At 37.3% G+C, this 20,764-nt stretch overlaps 2 protein-coding genes across 5 annotated transcripts in view; one reads left to right on the forward strand and one right to left on the reverse strand.

Moving 5' to 3' along the window:
- Positions 1 to 4,960, reverse strand: part of LOC126327996 (graves disease carrier protein-like) — a 184,168-nt gene extending 179,208 nt beyond the window's left edge. The window contains exon 1 of the mRNA XM_049995936.1: positions 4,879 to 4,960. Coding sequence (XP_049851893.1) covers positions 4,879 to 4,942 — 64 coding nt within the window. The 5' untranslated portion in view covers positions 4,943 to 4,960. The remainder of the gene's footprint in view (positions 1 to 4,878) is intronic.
- LOC126328012 (uncharacterized) overlaps positions 1 to 8,673 on the forward strand; it is an 88,092-nt gene extending 79,419 nt beyond the window's left edge. For 2 of the 4 annotated variants that reach the window (XM_049995939.1, XM_049995943.1), the window contains exons 2-4: positions 5,680 to 5,793; positions 5,899 to 6,260; positions 7,182 to 8,673. In XM_049995939.1, the coding sequence (XP_049851896.1) occupies positions 5,682 to 5,793; positions 5,899 to 6,260; positions 7,182 to 7,433 (726 nt within the window). In that variant the 5' untranslated portion in view covers positions 5,680 to 5,681 and the 3' untranslated portion in view covers positions 7,434 to 8,673. Of the gene's footprint in view, positions 1 to 5,258; positions 5,576 to 5,679; positions 5,794 to 5,898; positions 6,261 to 7,181 lie in introns of those variants that run through there. The other 2 variants (XM_049995937.1, XM_049995938.1) reach the window with 2 other exon arrangements.
- Positions 8,674 to 20,764: the final 12,091 nt, after the last annotated feature.

The raw sequence follows: 20,764 nt of genomic DNA on the forward strand, positions 1-20,764 counted from the left end.
TGTCATTTGCAGTGTCCAAGGAATCATCATGAATCATCTTGATTTTAGAGTAACTACTGTCTTTGAATAACATTGTCATTCTTATGTGTCTCATGGGGTATTTCCTTCAGTTTTCCTTCATACTACACTGTAGCAATTCTTTTTTATGTACAGCCCAAGTGTCATCAATCTATGCTAGCTGGCGGTAACATATGAATTAGGTTCTGGAATGTACTGACAGGGATGTTGAGCTATGCCGACTCCATTTCCTTGGTTGAGGACCCATGGCATGAAGAGCCAAACAAGGTGTTCCCACACACTCTCTATTGGGTTTAAGTCCAGAGAGTTTGGTGACAAAAGGAGTATGGTAAACTCATCCTGATGCTATTCAAAGCATGCACATACACTGCAAGCTGTGTGATGTGTTGTATTGTCCTGCTGGCAGACGCCACTGCCAAGGGAAACAAACTGGATGTAGGGGTGGGTACGGTCCCCAAGGATAGGTGCATGCTTGTGTTGATGCACTTTGCCTTCCAGATTTCAAGATCACCCTTTGAAAGCAATGAAAACATTCCACAAACCATACTGCACTCTCCTCTAGCCTGGGCTCTTCCGACGATGTTTGCTTTCAAATGTTTCACACCATACACACCTACATCCACACAACTGAAATGGCCACATATCACTACTCAGTGGACATCCAGTTGTGATATTGGTGTGCAGATTCCAGCTTTCTTCACCAATGAATGGTAGTTGGCATGAGAACATTAACCACCACCTGCTGTGGAGACCCAAGAGCAGCAACATTCAATGAACAGTCATTGAGGAGGAGATTGGTGTTTAATATCCTGGTGACAATGAGGTCACTGGAGACGAAGCACAAGCTCAGATTAGGAAATGATGAGGCAGGAAATCTGATGTGCCCTTTTTTAATGGAACCATACTGGCATTTGTCTGAAGTGATTTAGCAAAATTATGGAAAACCTAAATCTGGGTGGCTCCATCCGGATTTGAACCATCATGCTCCTGAATGCATGTCATTGAGGAGACCCTGTTGGTAGCCCCTTGGTTCATCTGGGCTGTCAACTGCTCAACAGCTGCACATCTATTCACCCATCAACCATTGTTCATCTATGACCTATGCCACATTACAGTTACCTTAGAGCCTGTTTTGGATGGTGCCATTTTGCCACACATGGCTTGCTTTAACCACAAAAAGTTTACAACTTAACCATTTTGGAAATCCTTCACCCTTGGCCCAAAATCCAATGATCATGCCCTTTTGGACATCAGACAAATCACTCCATTTCTACATTATGACAATGGCTACACTGTTTTTCTGCATCCTCCTGACATGATTTGTATACCCTCCAATGCTACCATTGCCACCAGGTGTTTATGAGTGGTTTTTGCATGTTAACATTGAACATAGGTGGTGGTCACATTAATGTGACTTGCCCTTGTATAGCATATTGTTTTCAACCAAGCATATCAATAGGTATTTCTATCTGTGAGAATAAAGTGTTGCTACAACCTTAATATATTTCTTCAATTGGGGCTGCAAAGTAGTACATGGAAATAAAATTTCAGGAGTTATAGTTCATATCCTGGAAAGTAATTTGCAGCACACTAAGCCGTGTTACCGCGACAGCCTTCTGTCACCGTCTCAGTGAATGTTCACTGTTTGCACAAGCTGTTCGTTTTTTCCAATCATGCACACCTTTTATTTATTTTAACAAAAGTGCACTTTCTTGCTATTAGCAACAAACTTGGATAAGAATGTCAGGTTTAGTTGGCTAGCTGCTGACAAGATAGAGAAGCACAAATTATCACCTACAGACAGTTTTAGTTCTCATTTACAGCACTCGGTAATCACGCAATAGATCTTTCAACAACGCCTGAGGATTGCAGTTATGTATCATTATGGATTGAAGTATTCACAGGTCTTCATCATAAGTAATAATCTTCATGAAAGTGATGAATGGCTCACACTGATGTAGTTTTCTTTTGAATGACATGCTTTCATCAATGGTATTCTCATTTGCAGCAGAAATGTTCACGCTATCAAAGTAGGCACTAAATATTCAAGGTGATGTTGCATTAAAATGGCCAACATAGCAAATTGAGTGTAAAACATGGTCCCTTTAATCATGGATGGAAATCACACAGACTGATGAGTCGTGGTATGTGTTGACATGTATCAGTGGGCACATTAGAAGCATTTTGAAACCTGTAAGACAACGGACTAATAGTAATATTCAATTCTGTCGGCTATAACCAGTGAAGCAGGAAACATACTATAACCAATGAAGTAGAAAACATGCAACTAACTTTACAAACAACATGGTGACTATAATGTCATATCAGTGGTGATTTTTTTTTTTCAAACGGGCAAAGCTATAGCTCAATCTGTCAGCACAACCATGTTTTTTGCTTTTACATTTGTTGGCTTCACCAACGAACAATCAAGCCGTGAAGATACACAAGGAAAGGTGATGTCACATCAGTCACTGACATAATGTCTCTGGTCAAAGCAGATGTCTACAATCTAATATTCTCCTCGTAATCCATGCAATGAACCCAACTTACTGAAAATTAAGGTAAGTCATGTGATTCTCATGTGTGGTACGTTTATATCCAATAAAATTGCGTCTTGTGTGCCTTTCATCATCTCGCTTCCAAAAGATAGAGAAGCATACTGTCCAACTAAAATATAGATCAGGGCCCATGACAGTCACACCAGTGTTTCTCTACAGCTCGTAAGTTGTTAACATGTCACTTTCACCTAAGTGATATGCAGGAAGCCACTTTCAGTTAGACAATGCACTTTTCACTCACTTTCAAACTGTCAGGATGGTATCCGGAACACTCCACAGAGATGTTTTTGTGCCCCAAAGTCACTTGATATGAGTCCTACTGAACATAAATGGGACACATCAATCTGGATGTTCAGCCTTGAACCCAACTAGTCAATGTCTGTGAGCTGTATACAGCAGTTGAGTTTATGTACCGTCATAGCTCCGAAATACTTCTGGTGTCTCATTTACTCCATGCTATGATGTGTATCCAGCCATCAGGGTGAAAAGGGTCACTACACACAACTAGGCACATATGTAAATTAATTGCTGACAAATGTATGATTGTGCAAATACATGTCTACTTCTGTTGACTTTTGAAGTAATAATTAACATGTAAAAAATATTCCGTTTTTGACTTCAACAATAACTTTCAACTGACTTCTACTGGAAGTTTAAAAGATACTTAGGTTATTTCATTGAAGGTGCACTGTTGTGTGTAAGAACTTAATGAATAATGTGAAATCTTCAGTATTATCTCTATATCCTGGGTATGTTTGACATAGCATCTTATCTCTTCTTCTGGCAGAAGTGTTGCTATGGTTAAGGTATCAGTGCCTCGTTGAAAATGATCTGTATTAGGAGCTTTATTTAAACACTCGGGCTTCCACAACAATCCATGTACTGATGCAATATCTACTTTGAAATAAAGTGGTCTCCTTTGAAGTTTAGGAATGCTGGGGAACCCAATCTTTTCAATCGAACAACATATATATTGAGTGTTACATTTATAAGAAAAGCTGTTAATAAATGCAAAACATAACATTTTCGACTCATGGAAAAGGCAGGAGGGTGGCTGATACTGGATAAAAGATACTTGATAATATCGGCAGATTCTGAAACTACAGATACATAAAATATATGGTAACTCAAGACATTTTATTTGAAGTAACATGGTAACAGTAAAGATGACAACAATGTTTTGCTTTCATGAAATGTAAGAATGCAATAAAAACTGTTTCATTACAATCTTAACAAGTTCAGTCTTAATCTTGAACATATGTCAGGAATCACAGTTACTAATGTAGTTGCTCTTTTCTGCAAAGGTGTCTTCCAGGTGACCAGAACTGAATGCTGCTTTCAGTCAATGATAATAAATAAAAAGAAGTATGGAATCACATCCACTCTACAAAACTGTAAATTATCATGAAGTTTATATATGCACCCATAATGTAGATTTATAGAAAGTGTGATTATAGCAGTCCAGTTTTCTGGAAGAAACAAAATAGAGACGTAAACCTTGAATTCATGTCTGTCAGTCCACTGCAATAATCACTCAAACAAGTGTGTCTCACTGCAGTGCACATCATACAAGCTGGCATGATGATACACTGTAAATACAAGAAACAGCTACAGCTATATCATGAGTAAATGCAAGAAGCTCCAGATGCAATAGCACTATGAACAGCTGAAATTATGTGGAACACCAAAACTGTTAACAAATTCTACAATCTGTTAAGACTACAAAAAATCTAATACTGACTCTTTCATTGTTCACAATGATGTTTAGTGATGGCTCAAAAAATGACTGAAAATTTTTAGATTTTTTTTACAGAATTTCCTATTGTGCACAACCATTGCCGTTTCATTAAATGCCATTTAGCTGAGTGACTGCAGAATAAATCCTCATGGATTTAAAGTCACTTCCAGTTTACAAAGTATATTTATATTTGAAATACTGAGTTGTGTTTAATCTTACTTTCCAATTTAACTACTCACATAGTGCAAATTTCTCAAACTGCCGGCTTAAGGTAGGAACTGTATTCAGATGGATCAGCTAGATCATAATAGAAACTAAACAAGATCTGATTTTCATATGTAACTTTTAGTTTTGCCTTTGTTGTTATAACAATGATGACAGTGTTAAGCTTCCACAATGTAAACAGTCAAAAGGTTACTGCAAGAGAGAAAAAATGGAAGAAAAGAAAGTATCAGAAGGCTAATGTGGCCCTTTAGAAAGCTGTTTTAATGCCAACAACTATTTGCTGTTTTGGTCAAATACATACTTTCTTCCATCAATAATTGACTAAAAAGCGTGGCTTACCTCCCGCTAAGAGTGACTTCAAAATAAATTCCACTGACGTCCCTTGCTCTGTTGCTAGAGCCATTGCTACACAAATGTGACAAGTAAAACGCTTCCACAGAACAGGCGGGCACGCTTGCTTTCACCTCAAGCATGTCCCCGAGTCAACTGACAGCACACCTGAGGAAGTGAAGACGTCCCCGTACCCTCCATATGTCGCGGTCATGACCTACTTCATGATAATTCTGCCCTTACTACAATCCGTCATTTACATTAACTTCACTGCAGCTGCAAAACACTGCAGCGCACGGAGCTTCCCACAGACTGCTGTTACAGTGTACCAGATGATTTTTGCACAGCAAATCTCTGACGTCAAACGCGTACTTGGTATGAATGAAACTGTTGGGGAGGGGATATCTGCTTTGCGTGCACTAGTCACTTTCGCTTTTTTTTCGCTCTGAAAAGTGGGGTCTTAAAACGTAGAATGTTATCTGTTCTTGAAGAGATATGTTGACATAAATCAATTGTGTATTCAGGCAATGCAAAATAGGAAACAGCGTACGACCCTTTCCGAAATTTCTGCTGTTTGGGTGGCGTTTGTACCTTCTGCGAGAAACGAACGGCCAATATACGTAAATATAACTTTCATAATAAAAAGCTATATTGCATATAGCGACTTAACAACACAACTACTTTCCAGTTTCAAACACTAGTATAGGTTAGCTGGAAACCTCTTGCTACCAAAAAAGAAAAAATAGGGTGGTAACAAAAACAAAGGCAGAGTATGTAATGTAATCGGTTGTGGTGGTACGCTTGTTTCAGTGATGGCAGCTGATGAGAGAGCGGCTCGTAGAGAAGCGAGAAGGCGAAGAATTTTAGAAAATTCGGAGAACAGGTTGCAGAGAATAACAGGAAGATATGAGAGCGGGTCAGATGGTAATAAAAACGATACTTCGTTAAGATTTAGCGCTTTGTTTTGAACCCAGTCTATGATTAGCCGTTCATATTTAATGTATGATTCAAAAACGCTTTTATTTATAGCAAAAGCGGAGTATTCAACAACAGGTGAAGAAGCAACGACGTGGAAGAGTAGCATTCAAAAGGATGTGGTAAATGGGCTTGTTAGGCCTATAAAAATCCAGCAGAAAACTGAAGAACGCTATGAGAGTGCTGGAAGTAAATATGCAGACGAAATACTAAGAAGAGTGCAAAATTGCAACATCCCATACAGCAGATTAGACAGTCCAATAGATGAAACTTCTAATGAGGCGACAACAGGAGTTAAAGCAGTGGAACAGCGAACCCACAGGTCACGGTTTTTTGTGTGGAATCTGCATTTTGTTTGTACGGCTGTAATCACAAGAACATTATTTGCCTTTGGACTAGGGTACTTATTTAGTGAGGTAAGAGCAAGGTGGTCTTATTTTCACGTAAATTTTATCATACAGTTCTTTGTAAGGAAGTGTACTGAAGGTATAAAATACAATGAGAAAGAATGACCGTTCATAAAATGTGATATGAGGATGGAAGGAACTGCTGATGTAATGATGACACTAGTAGTACAGTGACAAGTAAACAATTAAGCCTACCTCTCACCGTAAGTGGGTATTGGCATGTGGGTAACTGTGGTGTAATTGGAGCTACTGTAGCCAGAAATGAATCTCGTATGACTTGGCACAGTGGACACCAGAAAATATTTGGCATGTAGCCTTACCAATGGGAAATGAATGTGTTGTTTGGAAATAGTTTTTATTTTTCATCATAAAGATTTTGACGACTGGTACATGTAACAAATGAACTAGGCCTATTGCCACAAATCAACTAGAGGTGCATAGGTTGTCAGTCAGTGTAGGCCTATTCAAAACTGTGGATTCACAAGATTATATTGAACTTACCCAGAAGTAGGGCCTACCATTTTCTACATAAGCTATAAGATGATTGTGATTTTGGGAAGTTAGGCTTAATACTGTTGCTCCAGGCTTTAATGTGTGACCATGGCTATTGCTCAGAACATTGTTACCGATTACCAGCACAATAAAGAGCATGGTTATGCTTCATATTAGAATTACTTTAATATTGTCACAGTTGTCTCAGTACAAATTTGTGCTACTGTGTCGTTGTTACATATGGATGGGTACAATGTTATAACATTGAAGTGAACTAATGGCAACTTTGTCTTGTCTCAATCAACTTATGTAGCTTTATTTACATATATAAGGCAATTATATTATGAAGTAGCAGGAGTTTATTGTAATAGAATTGGTGCTCGCTGTAGATAGTTTTTGATAACTTTGTGGTAGTAATTAAATATTCCTTGGTTTCAGCTTGTGTTTTTACCATTTCTGCTTCTGCTGCTGAGTGAAATACTGCTGACCAAAACAGTTAATAGCTCAAGCACTTACGGCATTTTGGGAGGAGCTCTGATATTGATAGGACTGCCTTCACATTTAGTGACGACTTGTGCCTATTGTGTCTCTGTAGCTTCCCATCTGATTGGTGTTTTTGCCATCTACCTGGTTTCATTTACACTCACTGACTGTGTTATCAACTTGGTGACTTCTGCAGACAGTGGATAGCAGACAGGTGTAATCAACAACTTTTGACTGACTGTGCTGGTAAAATTACTTGCTATTGCTGTGTGCTGTTAATTTGTTTGAGAAATTCAATATATTTACTAGAGTGCTGTTATCATGAACTTTTCTACTGTAAAATTTTGTAATAGACCTTTGAGGCCCTTCAAAGCTTTACATGTTGTTTCACACCAGATCACATACGAGAGAAAAAGTTTTATACCAAAAAGAACTGGATAAAGAGTACACATGAAACTAATGGCATTTATGCAGAATAGATATCGTAAGTACAACATGTTATGGCACTAAGTTGTTGCACCTGTTAAAATACATAGAACATCTATGATGTTTGTACAAAAAGAAATAGTGTCTCTCTCTCTCTCTCTCTCTCTCTCTCTCTCTCTCTCTCTCTCTCTCTCTCACTCACTCACTCTGTAAGAACACCAAAATCTTTGCTAAGTGCTATTAACCTGGTCATTCACTATACCTCACAGCTCTAGAATGTCATTGCTGAGATAATGGAGGATTGGTAAATGAAGTAAAAGAAGAGATGCTGAATATCATATAAAATTATTTGAACATTAGTACAATTTCTGTGTAATATAAGAGTAATTGCAGATTTTGTTGTTTGAGTGTGTGTATTATGTAAATGAATTATTTAAAAAATTTATGTATACGCTTTCCAGGCGGTATGAATTGTCAGTTTTCAGCTTCTATTAAATACATTCTTGAGTATGGTTCTGAGTATCATAAGGTATTTTTGGTATCAAATGAATAAGAATTTTTTTGTGGTTTGTTGTTCTTTTTGTGATTTCTGAAAATAAGGCTGAATGTAACTGTGACTGGTTTGTAAACTTATTAACACCAAAGTATGTGATACAGAGTAGTTAATTTATAGCCTGCAAAGAATATATTTGAAAATGGGTAGAGGAAACCCATTTATGCTTTACAACGAAGTAGATTTGTTAAGCTGTTTTCAAGAAGGAATTCAATTTCACCAGACATATGCAGACTCTGTAGTAATATAGTATCTGTTCTCTAGTGAGAACTTCTAAGATACGTTGTACCTGAGTATTTGTGTTAGGTACAGTGCTGTTTGCTTTTATCATATTAAAAATATTGTGGTCCAGAATATTATTCGTTTAGGTTGCCTATCTACAAGCAACCAAACATAATTTTTCGACATGTATTTTTATATTTTGATTGTTAAATAATAATGCAGAAGCTAATAAATTTTGGAGTCATACTCTGTGTACCCTAAATAGCTCATGATAATCACTTAAGTTGCACCCATCCACATGTTGGCATCACTTCACCCTTCTGTAAGCCTTAAATAGTGAATTTGTTCTCAATTAAATTGTGTGTGATTTGATTATAACTTTTACTTTGCTAGAGCCATGTAAATGACGAGGATTTAACTTGGAACAGATACGCTTTTTTTCTTATATTCGAAATTGAGAACCTGCATGAATATCACTAAACGTATCTTCTCTTACCATGCAGTAGTTGTTGACCTACAGAGGTGTGAAAATTATTAGAATCAAAACAGAGTTTGATATTTCCTAGTTTCTCTCCTCTGGAATTATTCAGCCATGTGATATCGGCATTTTCACTCTATTACATATATATGATATTTACCTTTGCTATTGGCAATATTGTGCCAGCAACAATGTTGACAGGACTCCCTAAGCAATTAACTTGAATCAGAGATAGCATGGCTGCAGTTGTTTTGGAGACAGTTCAATTCAGCTGAGACAATATTTTTGATATCAATAATTCTTTTGTGTGTCAGATATTTGTTGGTGTGGGTCGGAAAAGAGATCTGTCATCAAGAAAAGTTGTTACTATAAAATTGTTAATCGAAGAAACGGTATTCAGTGGAAAATAGCAACCAGGTTATAAATTTCACAAAAATATGTAAGCTGGACTTGTCAGACAGTGAAAGATGGCCTTAATTTCAGTCCTGCATGTCGAGGGAACTGTGGGCGCAAGAGAAAACTGTCACCTATAATTCAGTGCAGTCTTGTCCAGATGGCAAAAGAACAACAGCAGAGTTACTAGTCAAGATTTGAAGGAGGCTCTGGAGAACTTCGGAGTTGATGTTGGTTGCTCCACAGTCCTCGGAAAGCTTATTAGTGATGGTCTTCCAGCTCATCGTCCATGCGAAAAAGGAAAACTTACCTCTGAAATGAATACAAAGAGACTGAGATGGACTCATGAAGATAGAAATCAGTTTGGAGAGGATTGGAGCAAGGTAAATAAAGTTTATTTAAACCAACTGAGAATCTGCATATGTGAAAATTTCTTTTGAAAGATGAATATTTGTTTTCAGCAAAATATTAAACATTGATAAATTGTCCTTTTTTTCCTTCTGTTCAGATGAGCATATAAAATCCGATGTCATGGATTTTTTTGCGCTTAAACTTTTTTTTTTTTCTTTCCCCATCTTCTTTTCTGATGAGTCTATATTCTCCACATGTGAAGGTAATACCCAATATGCCCGAAGAATGGTTGAAGAAGAGTTTTCAGAGTTTTGCGTAGTGCAAACTGTAAAACATCTCAGGTCTGTTATGGTATGGACTGTCATGTCAGCAAAGGGTACTGGCCACCATTACATTGTGGAAGGCAGTATGAATCAAACTCAGCATTGGAAAGTTCTGGAAAAAGAGGCTTTTTATCTCGGGCGAAGGAATGGTTTTCCTACGGTAACTTTGTGTTCATGCATGATGGAACACCTTGCCATAAGACTTAGTTAATTTCACAGTTATTAGCTGAAAACAATGTAGAAACTTTACCATGGCCTGGAAATAGTCCACACATGAACAATATAGAGAATCCATGGGCAATTGTTAATTGGAAGTTGAGGAAGATCAACATCACAACAAGGTTGCAACTCGTCGAGAAACTGATCCAAAAAATATGGCATCATGATGAAGATGTCAAAAATCGAGACTCATAGAAACAATGCCAAGACATGTGGAATTGCTCATTCTGTATATCAGCATTCTTCCAATGAAACAATACAGTTTCATAATAGTGATTGTGTGTGTATGCTTGAAAGTTCAGTATGCAGACAAATTAATAATCAATACAGAAATTAAGTTGTCATTCCCTACATAAAATATAGTTCAAACAGCGACAGTCGTGGAGTGTAATGGTGAAAAATGTCAATCAAATTCCATAATAGTCCTCTCTGTAATAAGTATGTTACTCAACTATTACTGGAATAGTTATCTCTGCACTGAAGGACTTGAGATATAAGTATTTCAACTTAGTTCAATTCTGTGGTGCAGAATTAACACCCTTGTGAGATCTTTGCTAGGTTAACAATTATATGTCCTGAAATGATCCCCACTTCTGTCATCATTCACCTTTTCTGGTTCCCTCACTTTCTGTAATCTGTTCAAGAGTTATCTCCATCTCTTGTCCTGCTGCCACTAATATGGCTTTCCTTCTAATTTTATTCGGTTGTAGTTTCATTAAGATGTAATTATTCACACTCTGTTTTATCTTTTCCTTTCTATTGTGGAATTACACCATACATCATGTTTGATCTGTTATATGATATATCTTCCCTTTTAGCAGATGACATGCGCTCAGCCGATCACGTCCTTGAGTGTATCAGTTCTAGTGAGATGACATTGGTCATTTGAAGCTCTTTTTTGGGACCCCCCCCCTCCCTTCAATAGTAGTTTTCTAAGATTTGCTTCCGTTTTTAGTTTCCCCCCTCCTTGAGTTTCGCTCCCATTGCTGTTGATTTAACATTCAGTATTTTACTCTTCTCAAAGCCACAGAACGGGTGCTTATGGCTATAGCAATTTTGTACCCTAAAACCATAAATTTTTTTTAAAAAAAACATGTTTAATAAATCTGTGTGAGTGCATATTGGAAGTTTTATGTGGCTGAAGGATTACATGCCTCCAGTAAATCAAAAAGCAAAGCTTGATTGTTACTCATTAGGAGAATAATATTGGAAGTGTAATTTATATATGAATGAAGTACAGTGGAACCTCACACAGCAAGCCTAATTCGTTCCAGCATCTTACTTGTAGTGTGAAACACTCGTTAATGCATTCCATGCAGAAAAAGCAGTGAAAGTTTTATCTTATTCATGCCATTTATTCAGAGAAAATTGTACATACAGTATTAAGTGCTTTATGATATGTAACTTAATTCTTTCTTACTGGCAAGCTGTCTATAGTCATTCTTTTCTGCTGAAATTTCAACTCTTGCCGAAGATTGACACCATTATCGTCAAATAAATTTGTAGTGCACGTGACGCCACTGCTTTATTGGGGTGATGATTTACAATGTACAATACAACCAATTCCCATGCTTTCAACATTTCTCTTATTGCAACAGAAGATTGCTGCTTCGCTGTTACTGCCTCCTTCTCCTCCTCCTCCTCCTCCTCCTCCTCCTCGTCTGAAGAACTTTTCAAATGCAACTTCCTGCTGTAGAACACATTGCAACTCCAAAAGCTCTTCAGTGGTTATTTCTTGGCTGTGATCTTCCACACGCTCATCAATATTGTTATCCACGTCTAGTCTCATGCTCTTGGCCAAAGACACAATCTTGTTGACTAAAGGCTCCACAGGTTGAGACTCAAATGCCTCAGTCACATTCAACAACATGCTCCAGCCAAAGCTGCTTTCATGCAGAAGTGATAGTCCTCTTGGTAACCCCTTCTCGAGCCTTTTCAATAATTTTGATACAGAAAACAATGTTGAAATGACATTTCTAAAACTCTCTGTGAGTGAGATTGGTAGCTTCCATCAACTCAAAGCAATGCTCAGAAAGTGTTTCAATGTAGAGCTTTTTAAAGTTAGAAACAATCAGCTGGTTCACAGGCTCGAGTAAGAGTGTGGTGTTGTGAGGCAGAAACTGGATCTTGATGAATTGAAATTCTTTGAAGAGGTGGTCCTGTAGGCCTGGAGAATGGGCAGGAACATTGTCCATAAGAAACAAGACATGGAGTCACAGATTAATCTCAAGCAAATATTTTTTTCACTGAAGAGCCAAACACATCATTGATCCAATCACAAAAAAGTTCATGTCACCCAAACCATGTTGTTCGAACTCCACATCACATTTAACATGCTCTTCTGGACTTTGCATTTCTTGGAGGTGCATGGAATTTCTGAATGGTAAACAAGCAGTGGTTTAATCTTCAAATTGCCACAGAATAGCAAAGTGACACGGTCCTTCATTGGCATGTGACCGGGGAACACATTCTTGTCCGTTCTTATAAAGGTACACTTTGGTGACTTTTTCCAGAATAGACCTGTCTCACAATTAAAAACCTTTTGTGGTAGATAACCTTCAGACCCTACGAGCTGGCTGCTTCACTGTGCTTCGCAACGCTGTGAGTATTGGTTCGTTTCTTAAAATTCTTGAACTACCCATGGCTTGCCTTAAAAAATTCTTTAGCTGCTGATGATCCTGGCTTCTTCTTAACAAGGTCGGCGATAATCATTCTCGCGTTCTCAGGAATGATGTTCTCATTAATAGTGTTGCCTTGCAATTGCTTTTCATTTATCCATATAAGGAGCAGCCTTTCAATTTTGTCCAGAATACAAAACTGTTGTTTAGCTACTTGTCATTCCCTTTGAAGTATCTATCTCATTAATCTTCTTGTTCTCGATAATAATGCAAATAGTTAGAATAGACCGATTGTATGTGCATGCTAAATTAGCAACGTTCACAACACTCATGTTTTTCAGTGGTTTTATGTTCAGTGATTTCTAAGATCATTTTCTTTCTGTTGTTGTTGTCTTCTTGCTTTTTTTATCTTTGGAGACATATCTACGGAGGTTGATTTGCTCACAAAAAAACACTGTGGGAACATAAGTTTAGAAAAATGTGTGATCACAGCTGCACTAAGATGGTAGCACAAAGAGCACTAAACCCCAACTGCAGCACATACTAAAGACATTGTTCATATGCTGCTGCTGATAACGAAAGGCATTCATATTGTAAAATGCTTCCCCCACCACATCACACTAAATCCTAAATCGTTATCACTCATTATGTGAAACATTGCTCGTTAAGCAGGTCATTTTTTACAATTTGTTTTGCTCATTATGCAAATTGCACATCATGGGAGGTGCTCGTTAAGTGAGGTTCCATTGTATTGTTGATAACATGTCTGGAAACAGGAGCCCCGGAGGGTTTGGAAAAGGGGAAAGGCAATAACATTTTGCAAGTATTTTCAGAGACTAGATATTTGATCTATATGAGGACAAAGCAGTTGTGCACTGTTAAAGGACCTGTCCTGACATTTAACTGAAGTGATTTCAAGGAAACTCAGTATTTTGAGTTAAGTAAATTTGAACTTCATTCCTGTAAAAATGATTCTGGTATTTTAATAATTGTCAACCTCTCTAGAGATAGTTTCCTGAGCATACAAATTCTACTAGGTAGAGTCAGAAGCAGAAACAGTGCCCCAGTGTAACATTCACCTCATTGTTGCCCGTTACCAGGTTAAGCAATGGCTGGAGTGTGAGATGGGGGACAGAACCACAATGGTACTGTGGTGAAGGATTTGCTAAAGATGGATGCTTGTTCTCAAGAAATATGTAGTTCAGTAATATGACATGGCTGGATGTAGTAATTTAAGGTATCAGCAATGTCTAACAGCATCTACCTCACATCTCTGAAAATAGAAAATGTTATAAGATCCCTTAGAACTTAGTGAAATACGAAAATATGCACTTCACAAAATGGAAAAGTGTGCTATTCTTTGACTACCGATTTATCAAACAACAGTCAGAGCTACTCATGTCAATAACATCAAGCAGAAAGGTACACTGAAGAAGCGATACAGAGGAAATTTAGTGAAATGAAAATATCTCACACAATCCCTACAAAAAAGGAAACTCGTCACTGCCGTGAAACGTAAAAGTGCTTGGAGTAGTTGATATCTCTGACAAGAAACTAAAATGTTATTTTAGTTATTTGCATGTTTCATGGCTCATAAGTGTATGTGAAGTTAATTTTATTATCTATTAAATTCTTCACATTACTGAGCAAGAGGTCAAAGACTTTTGTGGCTGGATACCTCAGTTCCTTCAGTGCCACTCTTAATGGTGAATGTTGGGTAGTGTAAGTAATTCTATTTATGAATGCTGCTGTTATTTACAGATTGTGTGTTATGGTCTTGTAATATGTAATGATCTTAGTTACACATGTAATACACATTAATTTTTGGTATTTTACCAGACAGATTAAAATATCACATTGTTAGGCCTGTCTAAGAAAGGTGACTCCACATTCTGCAATTTTTGAGAAAATTGTATACTTAATGGTTGTCACACACTAATGTAGTAATGTTATACTTAGAGAATCAGGGTTTGAATGTCAAATGTTTTTCAGCTATATTTACTTTACTCATTCAACATGCTAAAGATTTTAAATGATAAGTATCAAAAGTTAGCAACTTACTTGGGGTATTTTATTGTGTCAGTTACAGTATTCTATTATATCAAGGAAATTTACATAACATTCTATATTAGATAAAATAAGTTTTTTATGGTATACTTACCTGAAGTCATAGCTGGATTCATTCTTACCACCCCCCCCCCCCCTCCCCCCAATGTTCTGACTGGTTTGAAGGAGCGTGCTACAACTTTGTTGTGTTTATCAACCACTTCACCTTGGAATACACCAAATATCCCCACTTGTTTGATGTATGTATTCCAGTCTCTGTTTTCTCCTACAGTTTCTACCCTCCACAGCTTCCTGAGTACCATGGAAGTTATTCCTTGATATCTTAATGCATGTCCCGTCATCTGCTCCAATGAGTTTAGAAATACCAAAGGAATTTGAGAAACAGGATGTATGAGTAACTAAGCACCTTGGGGAGAACTCATAGTGGTGCTCTGTAAGGTTAGATATATACCCATTACAATAATGTCAATGGTCTACCATTTTATTTTAATCGGGGATGAAAATTAGTCATTTTACTGGATGATATAAGCATTATTATCAAACTGAGCAAAGAAGCATCAGCAAGAAAAATAGTAAATGCTATAGTGTTTAAATTTACTGTTTTGCATAAATGTAACAATTTAAACTTTTTTTAAAAAAAACTCAGTTAATCCAGTTTTGTATTGCAAAACAAAAAATTAAAAAAAAATCACACATCCGACTGAAGTACCTAACCTACCAGCAAAAAATAATTAACAGGGTAGGAAGTTTGAAGTTCTTGGGGGGGGATATTGATGAATACGTAAAGTGGAAAAACCGCATACTGGACGCATTAATACAATTAAGGTCAGCTATTTTTACCATTAGAATGGCTGCCAAATTTAGGTGCATAAAAAGCAGCAAAGTAACAGAATTAGCTTAGTTTCATTTACTGACAGACTACCATATAATGTTCAGTGGTAACTTCTCACTCAGGCAAAAAGTATTCAATCAACAAAAAAGTAATTAGATCTATATGTAGGTTCACTCTCATACTGCTAGCAGGCATCTGTTTAAGCAATTGGAAATATTTACCTAAACTACTATGCTTTTATTCACTGAAGACATTGTTTATCAACAATCAATTGCAATTGAGAGCAATGGAGATATGCGCAAATACAGTACAATATGGAAAAATGATCTGTACCTTCCTCCAGTGAATCTAAATTTGGCATAGAAGATAGTGAAATACTCAGCTATAAAACTCTTTTTACATTCTCTCCATGAAGTAAATGTCTGACAGACTGCAGAAGGGGTTTCAGACATACATAACTTGTTTCTCCTTAAATGTTTCTCCTATAGCATAGAGGAAGCCCCAGAAAGAAATAAGTAGTCAATTATAAACATGTAAATGACCATTAAATAACCTGTAAATATAATTCAATTTAAGATGTATCTGATATCTTTTGTTCCAGTGACAACTTCCAAGCATTAACAGTTTTCGTGAAAATGTTCTGTGTAATGTGAAACTAACTATAGTCATTACAATGAAATAAAAAATACCCTTGACCATACACTGCATGGTGACTCTCAGAGTATAGATGTAGGAGAAGTAAAATCTGAAGCCATTTCGCATTATTCAGAAGTATTATCTGAAGACATAGACCATTATCTCACTAGGGGTAAGATAGATACTGCCTACAGCAAAACTAAAGAGACCTTTGGAGAAAAGAGAGCTACTTGTATGAATATCAAGAGCTCAGATGGAAACCCAGTTCTAAGCTAAGAAGGGAAAGCAGAAAGATGGAAGGAGTATATAGAGGGTCTATACAAGGGCGATGTACTTGAGGACAATATTATGGAAATGGAAGAGGATGTAGATGAAGACGAAATGGGAGATGTGATACTGCTTGTAGAGTTTGACAGAGCACTGAAAGACCTGAGTCGAAACAAGGCTATTCACAGCTTAGGAGGCAAGATTTAGAAGATGTTTAACTCAAGCACTGCGTAAATTAAGAGTAGTGGTATGAAACTTATGAAATACGCATCCTGCTTATTCCCCAGAGTAGACAACATTCCATTGGAACTACTGACGGACTTGGGAGAGCCAGTCCTGACAAAACTATACCATCTGATGAGCAAGATGTATGAGACAGGCGAAATACCCTCAGACTTCAAGAAGAATATAATAATTCCAGACCCAAAGAAAGCTGGTGTTGACAGATGTGAAAATTACCGAACTATCAGTTTAATAAGTCACAGCTGCAAAATACTAATGCGAATTCTTTACAGACGAATGGAAAAACTGATAGAAGCCAACCTCGGGGAAGATCAGTTTGGATTCCATAGAAATGTTGGAACACGTGAGGCAATACTGACCCTACGACTTATCTTAGAAGCTAGATTAAGGAAGGCAAACCTCCGTTTCTAGCATTTGTAGACTTAGAGAAAGCTTTTGACAATGTTGAGTGGAATACTCTTTCAAATTCTGAAGGTGGCAGGGGTAAAATACAGGGAGCGTAAAGCTATTTACAATTTGTACAGAAACCAGATGGCAGTTATAAGAGTCGAGGGACATGAAAGGGAAGCAGTGGTTGGGAAGGGAGTGAGACAAGGTTGTAGTCTCTCCCCGATGTTATTCAATCTGTATATTGAGCAAGCAGTAAGGGAAACAAAAGAAAAATTCGGAGTAGGTATTAAAATCCATGGAGAAGAAATAAAAATGTTGAGGTTCGCCGATGACATCGTAATTCTGTCAGAGACAGCAAAGGACTAGGAAGAGCAGTTGAACGGAATTGATAGTGTCTTGAAAGGAGGATATAAGATGAACATCAACAAAAGCAAGACGAGGATAATGGAATGTAGTCGAATAAAGTCGGGTGATGCTGAGGGAATTAGATTAGGAAATGAGACAATTAAAGTAGTAAAGGAGTTTTGCTATTTGGGGAGCAAAATAACTGATGATGGTCGAAGTAGAGAGGATATAAAATGTAGACTGGCAATGGCAAGGAAAGCGTTTCTGAAGAAGAGAAATTTGTTAACATCGAGTGTAGATTTTAGTGTCAGGAAGTCATTCCTGAAAGTATTTGTATGGAGTGTAGCCATGTATGGAAGTGAAACATGGACATAACTAGTTTGGACAAGAAGAGAATAGAAGCTTTTGAAATGTGGTGCTACAGAAGAATGGTGGAGATTAGATGGGTAGATCACATAACTAATGAGGAGGTACTGAATAGGATTGGGGAGAAGAGAAGTTTGTGGCACAACTTGACCAGAAGAAGGTATCGGTCGGTAGGACATGTTCTGAGGCATCAAGGGATCACAAATTTAGTATTAGAGGGCACCGTGGAGGGTAAAAATCGTAGAGGGAGACCAAGAGATGAATACACTAAGCAGATTCAGAAGGATGTAGGTTGCAGTAGGTACTGGGAGATGAAGAAGCTTGCACAAGATAGAGTAGCGTGGAGAGCTGCATCAAACCAGTCTCAGGACTGAAGACCACAACAACAACAACAACAACAACAACAACAACATAGTACCAATTGGCTTCTGGCTCAGGTTCTACAGCTGATGTTTGTTTGATGATTTATGCCTGACATATCTCTTACATGAGCCAGAAAAATCATAAAAAAAATGAACACCAGATGTTCCAACAGAAAATACATCAAGAAGTGGCTGCAGAAGCCTAACAGTTCTGTATGCTTTGGTGATACTTTTTGTTACAGTAGGAGGAAGTGGTCAACATACAGTTCTTTAATTCACATCCTGATACTACCGTATTTCTAACAAGAAATTCAGTGTGCATTGGCAGGTTGTTTGAAAGAATCTGCTATGTAATCAAATATTGTTTCAGAAACGTAGAGATATTGGTGACAACAAAAAGACCTTAATCTATGTATATAGAAATTATTGAGAAGTTATTTGCGAAATGTTGCAGGAGTAACATGACACACAATTTTTCCAGCATTATTGTATATGCTGTGAACAATCTAGCTCTTTAAGCTCCTATGATTCCCAAACTCATTACCGAGCAGAAATATACAGAATATACTAGTTTGTTCATTTACAAATCCCCTTTAGCTGTAATCAGTGGTGGTGCAAATGTAGCTGAACTGAGACACTTCTTAGTCTATGCTTAGATTTCCCCTTTAAGTTTATAGTTGACATGTATTTACAAAAACAATGGACTATCTACTTTCTGGATTTTGTTGCTGGCATGGATTATGCTTAAATAAGAAATACTGGGCTGCAAGTACTGAATCTTGTCAACTGTGATGATATTTACCTGCAACCATTTGTTCTTATTTTAGTAAGACAACTAGTACTAATAATTATTTTCACACTTGTATTATCTGTACAAATGATGAATTTTATAGTTTGTGATAGTGCAAACAGAGGTTTATTACAACTGTGAATTTCCAGGATGGAAACCCTAAGAAAAAATGAGGAAGGGAAACCACTCGTCAGTATCTGACTGATGTGTGAAGCATAGACATGCATAAAAGTACGGAGACATTACTAACTCTTGAACTCCCAGTCTCTGTGTAGTTTAAGTGACACACACACACACACACACACACACACACACACACACACCTGCAATCACAGGTTGGTGCCGAATGTTTATTTATTAATCAACTTCATCCCCATCAAAGTAATCCCCCTTAGACATAATACACTGGTGCCAGCACTTTTTCCAATCTTGGAAGCACTTCTGGAATCATCAATGGTGGCAAAATGATATTGTTTCATGGTTGTCTTCAGCCTTGGGAATAGAAAGAAACTGCATGGGGCCATATTCCCGGAGTACAGTAGCGAAGGCAGCATAATGGTTTTGATTATTGCCAAAAAAATCATGAGCAGACATTGAGGTGTTAACGAGAGCATTATTGTGATGCAATTTATGAGTTGTTTTGCCACAATTCTGGTCATTTTCTTTGGTCTTCCTTACGCAAACAGAACATAACTTATAGTAGTGTTCCTTATTGATCATAAGTCAGGATCTGATGATGCACTGTAATAGAAGAAAACAGTGAGAAGAAACTTCACCTGTGATCAGACTTGTCAAATTTTTTACAGTCTTGTCTCTTCAGGGGATGATTGGGCCTTGGTTTTGACATAATACCCATATACCCATGTTTTGTCACCTGTTCTAACCTTATTTAGAAGTTCTGTGTCATTGTTGACTTCATTCAGCAATTCCTGAACAATGTCTACACTACATTGTTTTTGAGTGAAATTCAACAATTTCAGACCAAACTTTGCTGTTACATACTTCAGGCCCAAAACACCCAAAAAAATTTCGTGACATGAGTCAAAGAATATGCTGACATTATCAGTAACCTGTCTGATGGTGAATTGGCAATTTTCCATAACCATTTAGTTACTTCTTCCACATTGTCAGTAATTGACGAGCTAGGGCATCCAGGGTGGTAATTGTTTTCAGTGTCTTTTTGACCATGTTTGAAACATTTATACCACTCATAAACTCTCATCTTATCATAGTAGATTTTCCAAAAGCCACAGTCAATGTTTCTAATGTGGTGCTGAACTTTATCTCATTTTAAAAATTTGCCAAGCACTCAAAAACACATATAATCTTTTCAACTCTCAAGAATAAACAAAATATTCAAAACAGTTAAAAATACAAACATACATCAGGAAAATGTGTACCAACAAGATAAAACATTTTGGAAATTGGATCTATAAATCCCACGAAATAAAAGAAATGCCTATTACTTTTTGATCACACCTCACATGCTGTTGTGTGTCGGATAGGGTATACTTCGAGAGTGATAGTTCAAAAAGTAGTTACGTCTCTGTAGTGTTTCATGTGTCTACACACAACACACACAGTTCAGCTATAGATGAGTGGTTGCCTTTCCTCATTTTTGTTTGGAGTTGTCAGACAGGAGATTATTAATGCATAT

This window comes from Schistocerca gregaria, chromosome 2 (assembly GCF_023897955.1).
Source record: "Schistocerca gregaria isolate iqSchGreg1 chromosome 2, iqSchGreg1.2, whole genome shotgun sequence".
Lineage (NCBI taxonomy): Eukaryota > Metazoa > Arthropoda > Insecta > Orthoptera > Acrididae > Schistocerca > Schistocerca gregaria.